General features: G+C 34.7%; 1 protein-coding gene across 7 annotated transcripts in view; it reads right to left on the bottom strand.

Moving 5' to 3' along the window:
- LOC138933905 (growth factor receptor-bound protein 14) overlaps nt 1–16,847 on the bottom strand; it is a 375,103-nt gene that overhangs the window by 255,576 nt on the left and 102,680 nt on the right. For all 7 annotated transcript variants that reach the window (XM_070297102.1, XM_070297099.1, XM_070297110.1 and 4 more), the window contains exon 2: nt 10,561–10,817. In XM_070297102.1, the coding sequence (XP_070153203.1) occupies nt 10,561–10,807 (247 nt within the window). In that variant the 5' untranslated portion in view covers nt 10,808–10,817. The remainder of the gene's footprint in view (nt 1–10,560; nt 10,818–16,847) is intronic.

Below are 16,847 nucleotides of genomic sequence, written 5' to 3'. Positions count from 1 at the left end.
AAGTATTACGGTAAGATTATCAAAAACTAAATATTTTACGAGATATTTAATTTTTTATATCAAAATATGTCAGATTAAAATATAAAATAACTCAAAAAGTACTTAATGAAAAAATACTTTATTATAGTGTTTTGGAAAGCTCTCGATGTCAGCTACAAGAATGCTAAATAAAAAATGGGGGTTTCCATTTAAGATTTTAAAATTGACCTTCACATGACCTTTAAATGATTTTCCAAGGTCAAATCATTGTCACCATCTTATGGCCCCCTTGAAGCCACACAACTTTTGTTTGAAACATTTTTCGATTTAACGCAGTGTTTCTGAGATATTTGAGTGGGTCCTTTAAAATGGGACACCCTGTATATATAATTCATCTAATTACGCGAATGCATTAATCTCGAATTTTTTCACATTAATAAAATAAAGCTGATTCACCATAGTTATGTGTTATTTAAAAAAAGAGAAAAAGAAAATATTTTTATCATCGCGTATATCACTGTTTATCATAAAATGTGCGAACCATATTTTCCATGAATTATTTTTCGCGAGTTAATGGACGTAATGCGAAACATCCGAGTCTGGTAAAATGGTCAATGGGGCTAAAGGTTAAGAGAAATATGCATAGTATCGCGGAGAATGCAGAAGAATATGTATGCAAAAATGTCGCGCTAACGGTGTGTCATTAATCAGCAGGAAACCGCAGGCGGGCGTGCGTCTAGCCACGCGCAATTAAGGTAAACACGTGGTAGAAATTAATTAATCGATGCGCGATGCGATCCGTGGAGAACGACGTCATTTGTTGGCCAACGAATGGATTTTTTAACACGACACGTTGATACAGGATATTATGAAAATGTAAATAATACGCGTATATTATAATTCCGCGTATCGTGTCCCTGATAAAAACGATTCGGCAAAAATCTCCGTAATCAAACTTACGCGTCTTAATTTGCGTCGGAAGCAAAACTTGCGCCAGATTTTCCAATTTTTCGCGAAAGGGAAATCGATGTCGAGGAATCTATCGCTGATGTCGCGAGATTTGGGACACCCGATATGAAGAGGCGTATTCCTCGTAGGATGTCGCAAACTGCCGCCGTACGGCTCTATATCTATGTACGCGATTTTTCATTCAGTCGTTTATCTTGTTAAGGGGGCATATCCGTTTGAACCTTCGACAAATGAGTACATTTTCCAAATTTTTTTGCAGCGCAGAGGTGATAAAAATTTTTTTCTTTTTTTACAATATTAATACAATATCATTAAGTATTTAAATAAAAATGTTCAGTTTTTTTTTTTTTTTTTTTTTTTTTTTTTTTTTTTTTTTTTTAATTAGGCGAATATTCGGCAGATCTATATTTTCATGGACGGTGTGCATGAAAATCATTTATCGTATTTATTTGTCTAAAATTTAAAATTAAAAATACAAATTTTGTTTGTTAAACATATTAATGGCCATCTGCTATCCAAGCGTTTTCTCAAAATTTAAAAAAATAAGAAAATGGCGGTATGTTGAAAAAAAGTTTCGTTTTTTTAAAAAGAAATCAATCTTTTTTTTTTTTTGTTTATAACAAAAAATGGGAAATCAAATTTTAAAAAAGACCTCGTTAGCAGGCGCTGAATTTTATTAGGAACTCGTATGCAAAATTTAAAGTCAATTCGTCAAACATAGTCCGAGTTTTCATGCACACCGTGCTGTAAATATTCGCATAACTTTAAAAAAAAAAAAAAATTCAACTGAAAATTTTTATTTATGTACTTAATAACATTATATTAATATTGTAAAAAAATAACAAGTGTTATCATTCAAACGGGTATGTCCCCTTAAAGCATGATTCATTAAGACGATCGATCGTGTTGTTCATGGCACATCTGTCCGCACGGCGTCAAGAAATATACTGGATGTAACGTCGGTTTCTGCGAGATATAACGTGTCGCAAAAATCGTGGAAACACGGTACGCTTCATTACAGTTGTGTCAATAGCGCAGTGATAACAGCTGGTGTTATAAAACAACAGACGAGGCGCGGAATTCATTTACAGTACTTCGTTAACCTTTACGAGCCGGAAGGTTGTCGAAACAAGTTTCGCTCGAATTATTCGCACAAAATCCTTTACTTCCTTCCCATCGTTTGCTTGAGATCTTTATTCTTCGTTTTGTGTACAATGTATGTAATGTATCTGGAATGTTTCACTGCACTTCCTTCTCCGTATCGATTTTAATGATCAATTTGATTAACTCTTCTTTAGCGAAAGATATTTTTATAATTAATGCTTGAATTTTAAAATGCAATTTAAAACCGCCCTAAAAATTAAGCGAGAAAACATTCAATTTTAATCAGTAGTCGAATCTATGTATTACAATTTCTCTATATTTATTTTCTTTTTATATTGTCAAATGAGATATCTCGATCAATCGAAATTTTGTTAAATTAAAATTGAAAGAAGATTAAGATCTCTTTATTCGTATCTAACTAAGTTCAACTTGAGTTGTCAAAATAAATGGCTTTAATTTAAATTAATTAAAAATATTATTTGTAAATTAATTTAAATCATTACGTTCATATCTTTGAAAAAATAAATTATAATTTAAATTAATTTAAAAATAATCATTATGTTGATATCATTAAAAAAAGAGGGAATCTGCTCTTTAATTAGTCAAGATACTTGAAGATTAAGGAATGTGCGAGTTATCCTGCGTACCTTCATACGAGAGTAAAATTATTCGAATCGAGCTACCTCAAAAATTCTTCGTTTTCTGACGCTTCGTTTTACTCGCTTTACCGTTCTCGGATCCGAGCGAGTTATTCCGTCTTAATTTCACCGAAGATTGCTCGACAATCGAACTTTCTCACCGAGCCGTCATTGACAGACAACCGAATATGACCGACTGACAATCAAAGTGTAGGACGCGATGAGAGTCGCTCTCACGATGTCTCGCGATGCCACGCACACGCACTCACGGCCGTTCATTCGACTGTCGTTGCTTGAAGGAAGTATCGACGAAATAACGCCGGAGACACGAAAGCCGTTTATGACACACATTCTGACGAATGAGCGCCGTTTGACTGACGTAACGGACGATCGAGATATGTTGGGATACGACACGCGCATGGCAAACTATTCACCGCGTAATTTTGGTTCGCGGTTACGTCAGTCGACAAATTCGTCTTAACCATATATAATATATTAATATAATTTGACAGTTCTTTGAAGAAAAATGACAGTTCTGTCACTACCCAACGACAATAGAAGGAAAACGCGTAGAAGGAAAGATGATCGATGAATTCGATATACACGGTGATTCCTTTCGTAATTTATCTTTTTACAGATTTTTGCGAGAATCTTATAGTTAGAAAAGTTAAATATAGATTTTATTTATTTATCCATTAAAAATTTTTTTATTTCTGTTATTAAGTTATTTTATTTAAATTTTTTTATTTAATTTATTTTTATTTATTTATTTCAATTTTCTGATTTTTTTATTTAGTTTTTCTCAAGCTTTCGGAAAATGTAATTATTCAAAAAATTGGATTACTCTATTATATGTATTTATATTATAATATATTATACTCTTTATATGTTACAAAATATTTTTTTCACACTTCTCGAATGAAGAACTAAATATTGAGACAATCTTAGAATTTATATTCGTAGTGTCGATATAGAAAAATAGTAGAAGACGATTATTTACTAAAATAACTGTAGTTTCGTGATTACGTCAGAGCTTCAGAAATTTCAAAACGAAACTTCGAAGATTCCGAGAAGGAGCGACACGTGTGTGTTGATTTCGAAATTTCTGCGTACACAATTCCGCAAAAAGAAATATTTTAAAATTTTAACTTCACACATGTTATTCTTCGTTGGTGCAAAAAAAATTTGCATAGGGGAAAAAACATTATTATGAAGTTATATAATATGAAGAAATATATGACAACGCTCGTTGTGTGTCATTATCGAGTCGCTATCGCGATTTGATGCAATCTCGACAAATGATATACGCGAATAAGATTACGGCAAACTTTCGTTCAATCAAAACGGAAATATCGATGACTCGTGCAAATCACGTATGCTTCAGATTCGATCAGATTAGGAATTCGAGTATACGATATCGGTCCAACGTGTTGTATATGCGTGTACCATATTTCGTAAGTGAAGCTTCGCGTCCGATCGTATTCTTCGCGCGATAAAAGTTATCGTAGCCGACTTTATCAACTTTATCCCCGTTTCGCAATAATCGTCGCGGTAGCGATCGTAAAAAGCGATCGATGCGTTTTCGCATGTTGCGCGCGATGGGAACGACGATGATCGACGATCTTTTCTTCCCGTATCGTTTGACAGCCACAAACCGCAGGCGTCGTGCCATGTTTATCGCCGTGAGAATACGTTTATTACCATCCCGGTATCTGATATCGATATTTCTAATAACACGACTTCTCCTCTTTCCGTCACGTGCTTTCGCTTTGCGGCGCACAACCCCCCCCCCTCCCCGCCCCCTCCGTCCTTCCCCCTCCCTCCCTTATTTATGTAATAAATAAATCGTGCCGAATTTTATGATATTAATTGTGAAATTTTCACAAGTATAAATCATTATTATTATATGATATTGATCTTGTATATAACAGAATTACTTCCGTAATTGTGAATTATTTATTTATTTTATTATCTTTCGCGCGAAAAATTAAATAATCACTCTTAAATATATATATATATATATATATATATATATATATATATATATATATATGTGACATGTACGTGTCCATCTGTCCATTTCTCTCGTTCTCGCGAATAATCATCTCGATAGGGATGCGGCAAACGAAATCGGGGGGGGAGGGGGCGAGAGGGGGGAGGGGACGAAGAAAAGGGAAGAGACAGCTAGTAGAGAAGATGGGCAAAACGAAAGGAAGGCTCACGGGAGATGAATTTATGATTAACGCCGCGTGACCGGTGAGGGGGGAGGGGGAGCGGGGAGAGGGGAGGAGGCGAATAGTAAGAAGAAAAAAGCCCTTGGCCGCCGCGAAAGTAAAGGGCCGTAAAAGCTAAATGAGATGAGTTCCATCGGGATCTCCGAGGGAGACTGGTCCCTCGGCACCAATATTGGCTGCGTGCCTCTCGGACAGCAAGGTTATACAGGGTGATTTGAAAACGATGATATTTCAACAAAAGGATATTTCCTGTTGAAAATTAAAATGATTTTTTCGAGCAACGTGATTTTTTTTTTTTTTTAATTTTTCTTTATTCTATAAATATCGAATGCTTGTTTAATATTTTTTCTTCTTTGATAATAAAAATTTAATTACATTATCAATCGTTATTATATACTAGTTTATATATTCGGTTGTACACAATATTTTTTTTACAATTCTTACAATTTCAACTTATTTAATATTTTTGCCCGAATAAAATTCAACGGGTGGGTAATTTTAATTAATGTTTTGTTCACTCGTTTTGAGAAACGAGTATGATATCAATATTAATCCGCTATATTCGAGCCAGCGGATTTTCAACACCTTGTACAAGGGCGAAAGCGGATGTAGTCGGTACCGATTAGCCCGAACGAAATTGCCTCTGCAAAAACGACGGCGGCACCTTCGATACTTCGTGTTGCCTCATATGCCGTCACGATTTCCCGTTCATCGTTCCTTTGTCGTGCACCGCTTACGAGACGATTACAGCGGGATTCGCGGCCTTGAAGTCTAACATGAGAACGTGAAAAGTTGTAATTGCGCCGGCGAAGATAATGACAAATACAAACGAATAATAGCTATTTGTTCGTCGAACAAAAATATTCTCACGATTATCTCACTCTCGCAAATGATTGAACATGTATGTATTCGTGCACGATAAATAGAAACGTCTCAAATTAACATATAATTGTCAGCGTAAAATGTACGGAAAAAATTGGAAGAGAAAATTAAGAAGAATTATAAGGGATATCGGTGCATAATTAATTCGCAATTTATGTGTCGAGTAATCACATATAGTTGACTGCCCTCCTCCTTTTTGTTTGTCTTTCGGCTTTGTTTGCGCGTTTATTAGCAAGCTAATTCCCCGAGAAATAGTACACGCATCAGCATGCAACGCGAACCTGATCCATGAAGGAAGAGTAAGGAGAAGTTATCTACCTAGATTGGAAATGGTCACGCAAAATATTCCGTATGTGGCCAGGTTTGCCGAATGGAATAACTTGGTCGCTTTTTTGAGTATTCGTACATATGTAGTGTTATGTTTAGTTGTATTAGTGATCGATAAGTGTGTTGGATGACACACTACTTACTAATTACTATCACAACTAGATGTAACACTATACATACATATACATATACGAATATAAGAAGAAGTTATCTACCTAGATTGGAAATGGTCACGCAAAATATTCGGTATGTGGCCAGGCTTGCCGAATGGAATAACTTGGTCGCCATTTTGAGTATTTGTACATATATATAGTGTTATGTTTAGTTGTATTAGTGATCGGTAAGTGTGTTGGATGACACACTACTTACTAATTACTATCACAATTAGATGTAACACTATACATACATATATGCGAATATTCAAGATGGCGACAAAATTGTCCAAATTATTCCATTTGGCAAACCTGGCCACATAGGGAACATTTTTCGTGACCAATTTTTTTTCCTTTCTACACTATCGAGATAACTCTCCTTGCTCTTCCTTCATGACTTGATCCTATCCGTATCTGATTATAAATCGCGATGATAGATTTCACACGGATCGTAACCTTTCGTGCCGAATTTCGGGGTCAAAGTCCTCGTTCGATTAGAACCGTAGTAAATTAACACAAAGTATGCTAACACACGATAAAAAAAAAAAATTTCGCGCGTTGGTCACACGTATGATAAATTCGCGATAAAATCGTATGCGCTTCGCACCGAGAATTTAACGATACAAAAATGACTATGGATAAAAAAAGATACTGATTAAATATAATATTTAATCAACAAGTTAAATTATCCGCAAAAAATCTTACATATTTATAATATGTAATATATATTTGCTCTATTACATAAAAATATAATTATTATATACTTTTTATAAAGATATGAAGTTATTTATTGACGCGGGTGTATTATTATTTATTAATAGAATATTAACATAAAGCGACAAATTTTATTTGTCGTGACAAATAATACGGCAAATAATACATTATAGCGTTTAGTCCATTCAAAGATTTTCTAGTGTTAACTGTAAAACGTCAAGCTTCTTTTGGCACGGTCGTTCACACTTTCCTCTGCCTATCCTCGTCTTTCCTGTCGCGTCCACGTGCAAACTGCGCAGTAAACAAACCCAAGTACGTTTACTTCGCACTACTGGCTCGTTGATCCGCTCGATCTTTTTTCTTTTCTTTTCTTTTGACATTCCTTCTTCACTCGCTAAATCGCTCGAGGCATTTAACGATGCGTAGTAAACAAATAGTCTTTTATCGCGTCTTTTACGCGTTTCCTCCACGCGGGTCTAGTTGTGTCCTACGTGCAAACCTCAATAGACGTAAATATTTAAAATTATATATATATATATATATATATTATCGAATTAAATTCCTTTCTCATTGAATTAAGCTCGAGTCATTCTCGAAATCGATGTGATTAAAAGTTATCGATAAAATTTTTTTATCGATACGAGCCTAATAGTGTGTTGCAATCATCACGATGATGATCGTGAAAGATGATAGTGACAACCTCTGATAAAGGCATGAGTAACGATGAAGATATGATCGAAGAGTAAAACGACAATCTTCTTGTAATTTCATTTTTCAGTGGATTGATATAAACTTTGATGATACGTCCGTGATTTGTGATTTATTAGAATGATAAAAGAAAAAAATACATGGAATGTCTTTGCTTCAGGATTCTTATCTTATTTCAATTTGACTTCTCGTGCCTTTTTATTGTATCTTCGTCTTTAGCGTTCTATAACTTGCAATTTTAAATATGATAATATCAGAATTTAAATCAATGATTATTCACGAAAGCCACATGCTCGTCTCGATATATATATATATATATGTACATATAAAAAAACAGTTGAAAAAAAAATTTTGATATTAGGTGTTTAATATATCATACGAGATTATTAATAGCTGTATAAAAACATGTATGTATATGTTCATAAACTGCGAATTTTTCCTTATACAAAATATTAATTTTCATATAAACTATGTAGAATTCCTTTTGTAAAATATATAAGTAGAAAAAAGAAACATATTATGGATAGAAATTTATTAAAAATATGAGATATTTAATAAGTTATACTTTTATTTAAGTCTATCTAAAAATTCGTTTTTCTCTTAACAAAAGCTTTCAAAAATAATAATATACATCGTGTATATATATATATATATAGATAACATACAAAAGATATAGAGTTGGTTTTTAGATAAAAAAGATAAATATATAAGGCGCATTCCTATCGCTACGACGTCGTGCAGGATATAAAAAAAAAAAAAAAAAGTAATCTGCTCGTGCACATCCATCATAACTCGAATCTATAGAATTTAATAATTTGAACAACAGCTATATTACAAATATAAGCGCACGTGTCAGTAAAGCGTGACTTACCGCTTTCTGTTGATTTAAGCAAAGATTAAATATCACCATTCAAGAACTATACGATCGTCTTATCGCGTTTCCATGAATGGCGACGGAGTTAACACTAGTCGCGAGGAGAAGCTCGTTAAAAAATTAACATTCTTTATATTTCCATAGTTTGAAAATTGCATAATTGGAGGTTTATAAAGTTGTATAAAAAATTTTACAAATATTTATAATCCAAACGCAGAGGGATATATATATACGAAGGGAGGGAAATCGCATAAAAAATATGCATCTTACCTCAGATGGGGCAATATATCCAAAGCTACACTGCGAACACATGTATAAATGGCATAATATTCACAAGAAGAAGTGAATTAGTAAAACAAACCTTGATCACAACAACGTTCGACATGTAAGAAACATTGATTAGTGAACATTAATTAATTACAGATACATTCTCGGAAGAACATCCGTCGCGAATGTCAATGAATCCGAGATGCTTTCCGCACATCGTTGCTTATAAGCGTATAAAATTTTATATATCAAGTCAGAGAGATAAACTCAAAACAGGAGAGCTTATCGTCACAATAGCATCAAAAGAAAAAAAAAAAGGAACTTGCTCGTTAAAGCTGCGATGTATTTCGATCGCACGATCAGTGGGTATCGAGTATCGACGATAATTAAGTGCAACGCACATCTCGTGTCGTAATAATTATCGGGAAAGTGATTATTATTCGTTAAGCTGTCTCGTGTGTAATGTCAGCGATGGAACGCGACCGTTCGTTCTTCGACACCCGATAAGCGCGACGCGAAATATAAGATTGGAGCAATTCGATAGAATGGAAATCGATTTTGCGTCGAGAATCACGGTAGACTTAAGCATCGGTATCTTATTTCGATTTATCGCGTTTACGTTTAAACCTCGAAAAGATTTTTTAGAAGCGAATGTATTGCCATATACAGGGTGTCCCATTTTAAAGGACCCACTCAAATATCTCAGAAACAACTGCGTTAAATCGAAAAATGTTTCAAACAAAAGTTATGTGGCTTCAAGGGGGCCATAAGATGGTGACAATGATTTGACCTTGGAAAATCATTTGAAGGTCATGTGAAGGTCAACTTTAAAATCTTAAATCGAAACCCCCATTTTTTATTTAGTATTCTTGTAGCTGACATCGAGAGCTTTCCAAAACACTATAATAAAATATTTTTTCATTAAGTACTTTTTGAGTTATTTTATATTTTAATCTGACATATTTTGATATAAAAAATAAAATATTTCGTAAAATATTCAGTTTCCAATCATTTTACCGTAATACTTCTATGTACAGAATAATAAGACAAATTAATTTGTGCCAAAAAAAAAAACAAATTGTTTAAAAAAATACATTGTAAATAATTTTCTTAAAAACAATTTTTTTTTTATACTAATTGATTTGTCTCATTATTCTGTACATAGAAGTATTACGGTAAGATTATCAAAAACTAAATATTTTACAAGATATTTAATTTTTTATATCAAAAAAAAGGAATTAAAATATAAAATAACTCAAAAAGTACTTAACAAAAAAATACTTTATTATAGTGTTTTGGAAATCTCTCGATGTCAGCTACAAGAATACTAAATAAAAAATGGGGGTTTCTGTTTAAGATTTTAAAGTTGACCTTCACATGACCTTCAAATGATTTTCCAAGGTCAAATAATTGTCACCATCTTATGGCTCCCTTGAAGCCACATAACTTTTGTTTGAAACATTTTTCGATTTAACGCAGTGTTTCTGAGATATTTGAGTGGGTTCTTTAAAATGGGACACCCTGTATGTCGTTTGATAACGCATCGCGATCAGTCACTGAAAAAATTTTTCCTCCCTCTTTTCATTATTATTATTATTATTATTATTATTATTATTATCGTCGCTACCGTTATCATTCCCCACATTGATCGATCGTTATACGGACACAGGTGTAGAGTTTGCTTAAGAGAAAAATGCGCAGGCCGGACTTACTGCAAATCCTCGACAACCAGTTCTGAAAGGAACTGCAACAATCGATGTAATCGATAATGTCGTCAAAATCCGGCAGTAGCAGCACGGCATTTTGATCCTTCCCGCACTCTCTCGGATCATCCTCGATACGTGGGTGATGGCAGGGATGGATCTCCGATCGTTCCGGACACTCCAGATTCGGGTTCTCTGTCGGGTTCTCTTCGATGGCGCTCGTTAGCAAGGAAGCATCAGCTGAGTCTCCTGCCATACCGACGGCACTGCAATCAGACGTTTCAGCGATGGTTACAACGAAATTACGAAAGCGAATCTACGAGCGGATAAACGATAACCGCGTGTGTGTTTTTGGTAATCGCTACGATCGCTTAATCGATGTATTTAATTCCCTTCGCAATGAAAATGTCGAGAGAACGTGTGACAAGTTGATAAATTAAGCATAAATCGGCCGAAATAAATTAAGCCGAATGTCACAATACGTCGAGATAATACACAAAGTAGTGATGAATAAATAATCGGAAATTTATCGCATTTATTACGGCTCAAGAGATTCCCACATATACAGGGTGGCCCCGGATGTTCCAGCCAGACTTTGAGATCTTATAGGAAATTTAATCCTGAACAAAAAATTTCCTATAAACATATGGGTCGAGAAATGCTTCCTTAAGAAGTTATCGCTCAAAAACCTCTGATGCAAAGGAAGAAGCAGAAGGTGAAAAAAGAATGAAATAAAAAGAAAACGAAACTTAATAAATTTCTTGAAAAAAACGATAAAAGTAGAAAATAAAAATCTTTTTCTTTTATGAAAATAAAATAAATTTTTTTAAACTAAAATAGCACGTAATAGTAGAAAATGAATAATGACGCGAAAAAACTAACTGTTCTCAAAATGCCCCCCTCCCCCCTAGCTTCAATACACTTTAGGCATCGAGTAAAGATCGATCTAGTCGCTTTACGGATTTCCTCCCGATACAATTTTAATCGATCTAACAATAAGTAACAAAAGCACTTTTTGTACGTTTGAAACTGGTTATATCAAAATCTATGGAACGTACAACAATCATTTTGATCTCATGTGAAAGATAATTTAATTTTCTACAACTTTTGTTTCGATACTTTTTGTTAAAAGACGCACATTTTCCATGATATTTGGAAAAATGTGTAAAATAATCACGATTTCATGAGATTTTTGAGCGATAACTTCTTAAGAAAGCATTTTTCGACCAATGTTTATAAGAAATTTTTTTGTTCAGAATTAAATTTCCTATAAGATCTAAAAGTCTGGCTGGAACATTCGGGGCCACCCTGTACATTCTCGATATTCTGATGAAGCTTAAGTGAGCTGATGAATATGTCAATGAGAGATATCACTTGGAAGAATTTATGTGTCATATGTCAAAATATTGACAAAAGCATGAAAATTTTGTAAACTGTTCTACTATTTTTTCTGAGTATCTATGCAAAACCTGAGCACAATTGTCGTAACGAAATTATTTAAATTTAAAGTTAGAATTGATTTTTATGGAAAATCGTAATATTTATTGATAAATTTGACAAGGAAAAAATATTGCCAACGAAATAAAAATTTTCACATATATTAAGAGAACTCTAATAAATATTTGTACGAAACTTGATTTAGATCTCCACTTACTCGTTTAAAAGTTATTTACTAAAAATTATAGAAAAATATTATCTCTCTCTTTTTCTGCAAATTACTCGTTTTTTTTTTCCTTGCAGTTGATTTCAGAGGATATTTACGAACAAAAGTTTTTGTCATAAATTAGGAAAAATATTAATTATAATTATTTTCTTTTACGAGGACGTTAAAAACCATATTATTTTGTGATATTTTAATTCTTTCTATAATTTGGGATTTATTTATTTGATCTTTCAAACAGTAAAAACATTTCTTATGTTTCTTTTTTTATTTTGACAGTTTTTTGTTACTATTGTACCGCTGAAACATATCCTTAACGTAATTCTGCGAAGTAAGATGTGATGAACGAACATCTCGTTATCATCTAGCGCATTTTTAGCGCGCAATAACCCAGATTGCGGCACGTACAAAGCGGGTTATTGCGTCGCGCGAAAAAAATTATCCTTATCGCTGATATTACGGAATCTAAATATCGCGCGATAAACTCCGACCTCGACGGACAACGACGATGACGGTTTTACTATCGACGCGTAATCGATCGACCGGCTCCCCGGTTATCGGTTCACGGTACGCATTTACGGGTACGAGAGCAGTCTCTAGAGAAGCCGGCGGCTCCGTGCACTGTTTTATCAAAGGCCGGCGAAAACCGCGCGTGCGCGCGCTCGCGGCAGCTGCAGTTGCCGCCGCGGACAAGGACGTTCGCCGAGACAAAGACGCTCGCGCTTGTTCTCAAAGGAGCGGACCCACCGCGGGCTCCTGACAAAGGGCAGCACGGGTTTTCGTCATCCGCACGACGACGACGAGTCGGGAAAGGAGGTATCGATCCGACCGTGCCGGGCTCAATAATTCCAGCAAGGGTCCCTCTCTCGGTCCTTTAACGCGAGAATGCAATTTGTTAGCTCTTGCGCGATCCACAGAGTGCCCACCGCTTTTCTCTTTCTTATATCTGTCGTTCACACACGATCGCGACGATTCGATCTTTCTCTCTCTCTCTCTTTCTCTCTTTGGGCTCTCTGTCCTCCTCCTCTTTAAGAGCCTTGATCCTATCGTTAATTCTGGAGATAAGCGCGCAGATGAGATTGACTTTTGACACCCCGCTGATGCTCCGACTATAAAGATTAGATTCGATGGTGACATATCGATGTCGATTATTAACCGGTGTCGCGTACATAGAAATGTGAGATTATTTTTCACGAGCAAGCAACAGATGCTACGGCGAAAAAAATTATTCAACGTACGAAATTAATCACGTATTGAATTTTTCGTACTTGTAAGAGAACCGTTTCGCTTTAGCGGAATATTTAAGGATCTGCGAACCCGGTATGTACGATCAGCTGTGCCAGGACTCATAAATATTCGACCGCGCTAACTTTACGGCTATTATCGCCGCTCTCGGGAACCTATTCTTCCTTGAAATATTATTCGTACCGATAGAGAGAGAGAGAGAGAGAGAAAGAGACAAAAACTAGCGTCGCACGCATCGATCGACTCTCCTGTGATTAAACAAATCCGATATCAATAATGATACGATGGTGATAACGGGACGATTTCACGACTCGTTTGCATGTACCATAAGTCGCGCCTCCGAACAAACTCGAGACTTGACAATTTTTTAATCCACGGTTGAAAAACATCTAGAAATACACATGCCCCAGAAATTTCTCCGACAATTGTTTTCCTACATTTTACCCTACAATAGCTGACAATCTTGATTTATATGTTTAACGTTTAATTTGATTATTCATTTAACTACAAATCTGAAAAGCGAGAATTCACTGTACGCGACAAACACGTTGTTATCGTTCTTTCAGGCGTTAAGGAACGATGATATTAACGATAATATCTAACGAACCTGTCGTCCGATCGCATGGGCCATCAAGGTCCGAACGAGGGCGAGATGTCAGAAAAGGACAAGTGGTCGTAATACAATGGGAGAAACGCGAGTTTCATACTAGCCAGAACTTTCCCCGAGATTGCCAGTTACAAGAATAATACCTCCGGTTTATCCTAGCGCCACCCCCGACACCCCCTATCCGAAAACCGATATCTCGTCCGGAGCAAAGTTCGAATAAGTTGGTGGAAACACAGAAAAGGCAGAGGAAAAAGTTGATACTGCGAAATCGATATGGATGCTGCTTGTCTTCTCGAAACAGGTGTCACAAATTTCGCGATGAATAAAATCGATTACCTGTACTTGTATCCATCTTAATCTTTGATTACTGCGCCATTTTTTATCGCAATTTTTTTTTATAACCTGTATATATATATATATATACAGGGTGTCCCATTTTAAAGGACCCACTCAAATATCTCAGAAACACTGCGTTAAATCGAAAAATGTTTCAAACAAAAGTTGTGTGGCTTCAAGGGGGCCATAAGATGGTGACAATGATTTGACCTTGGAAAATCATTTGAAGGTCATGTGAAGGTCAACTTTAAAATCTTAAATAGAAACCCCCATTTTTTATTTAGTATTCTTGTAGCTGACATCGAGAGCTTTCCAAAACACTATAATAAAGTATTTTTTCATTAAGTACTTTTTGAGTTATTTTATATTTTACTCTGACATATTTTGATATAAAAAATTAAATATTTCGTAAAATATTCAGTTTTCAATCATTTTACCGTAATACTTCTATGTACAGAATAATAAGACAAATTAATTAGTGCCAAAAAAAAAACAAATTGTTTAAAAAAATACATTGTAAATAATTTTCTTAAAAACAATTTTTTTTTATACTAATTGATTTGTCTCATTATTCTGTACACAGAAGTATTACGGTAAAATTATCAAAAACTAAATATTTTACGAGATATTTAATTTTTTATATCAAAATATGTCAGATTAAAATATAAAATAACTCAAAAAGTACTTAATGAAAAAATACTTTATTATAGTGTTTCGGAAAGCTCTCGAGGCAGGTTACAAGAATACTAAATAAAAAATGGGGTTTTCCATTTAAGATTTTAAAGTTGACATTCACATGATCTTCAAATGATTTTCCAAGGTCAAATCATTGTCACCATCTTATGGCCCCCTTAAAGCCACACAACTTTTGTTTGAAACATTTTTCAATTTAACACAGTGTTTCTGAGATATTTGAGTGGGTCCTTTAAAATGGAACACTGTATATATATATATACATAAAATAAAATCGTATATATATAAAATAAAATCGATTACCTATACTTGTATGCATCTTAATCTTTGATTATACTTTTTTTATCGCAATTTTTCTCATAACATATATATATATATATATATATATATATATATATATATATATACATATATATAGTTATAAAATTTTTTGTTATAATATATCATTTTGTTATAAATTTTTTGCGAATGCAACATGTCAATTAGTTGTTATTGATTTGGCGGAGCGAGTTTATTTCGCTGTTATTACACCACCTGTCAAAACATTAATTTCTGTAAGAGCGTCGGGAGAAATTTCTTCTCTGTCTCTGAATTTTCACTCCTAATGTCTCTTCCATACTACGGCGTTTACGTACGTTGACACGAGCTCACTTGACACTCAACGACGTTGAGGGACGTGTACGCCTTCGGCCTTTTCCCGCCTTTTATTTCAACGAGAAAAAAGAACGATAGCATTATCCGTGCGCGTCGACGCGATATCGGGGGCTCGCAAAAATTTCCTACAATAATTCGTATTTTTCGGTAAATCGCAAAGATTCGATTGTCACACGTCTTACGACAATCAATCGCCATAAATGTAACGATGTAAAACACGAGAGTACGTCCCTCTTTTTAATCTTTTCAAATTCAAATCGCTATTTTTCCTTAAAAAAAAAAAAAAAAAAAAAAATTATATTTTCTGTTGCAAGATAAATGAAGAAATGATGAAAATTTCTCGCACGTATAAAATTTTGGATTTTGAACTGTTTATTTATTATATGTATAAATTGCTTTCGGAGCGAATCGTATATATATAACAGTAGTAATAAAATACTTTGAACAAATGAAGAGAGAAGATCGAAAAAGTCTCGGACAACCTGTTCGAGTTTTCGTTTAGTGCTCGGACGAATAGGGCTGGTCCGAAGTTAAAACTGGCCGAAAGTTTCTTCGGGATGACTCGGACAGGGAGAGGACAAAGAAGGAGAAGGAGAGAGAGAAGTAGCACTCTCTCGACTTTACGCGGTAACGCCGATCCGGGAGCCAAGAGTTACGCAAAACGGATAGTCCGGCGAGATATGTACCCTTCCCCCCCCCCCCCCCGGCATCGTTTATCGACATTCATCGGCGAAAGAGAAGGTAAATTACGCGCGGGCGTATTTCTCGTTTATTACACGAGCGCGGTAAAATTACGACAATATTTTGCTTTCGAGTACGATGTTTGCGTTCAACAATCCATTGAGAGCTCGATAATGGATGCAGGCATCTTTTTTTTTTTTTTTTTTTTTTTTTCATTGAAAATTGCAACCAAAATATTTTCCACCGAAATCCAATCTTATCGATATCATTTTATAATTGTGATCACCGAATTTAATCAGTTTTGCAAAGGTATAAAAAAAATAAAAAAATAAAAAAATAAGTAACGTGAAGGAAAAACGCGTGAACTTTATCTATGTTTTTGACATTTTATCTATGTTTCATCGATTCCCCGCGATCCTT

This window comes from Polyergus mexicanus, unplaced genomic scaffold (genome assembly GCF_030449975.1).
Source record: "Polyergus mexicanus isolate NDT 795.1 unplaced genomic scaffold, iyPolMexi1.0 SCAF_6, whole genome shotgun sequence".
Taxonomy (NCBI): domain Eukaryota; kingdom Metazoa; phylum Arthropoda; class Insecta; order Hymenoptera; family Formicidae; genus Polyergus; species Polyergus mexicanus.
The sequence above is the reverse complement of the archived record's forward strand: the minus strand, read 5'-3'. Positions and strand labels throughout refer to the sequence as shown.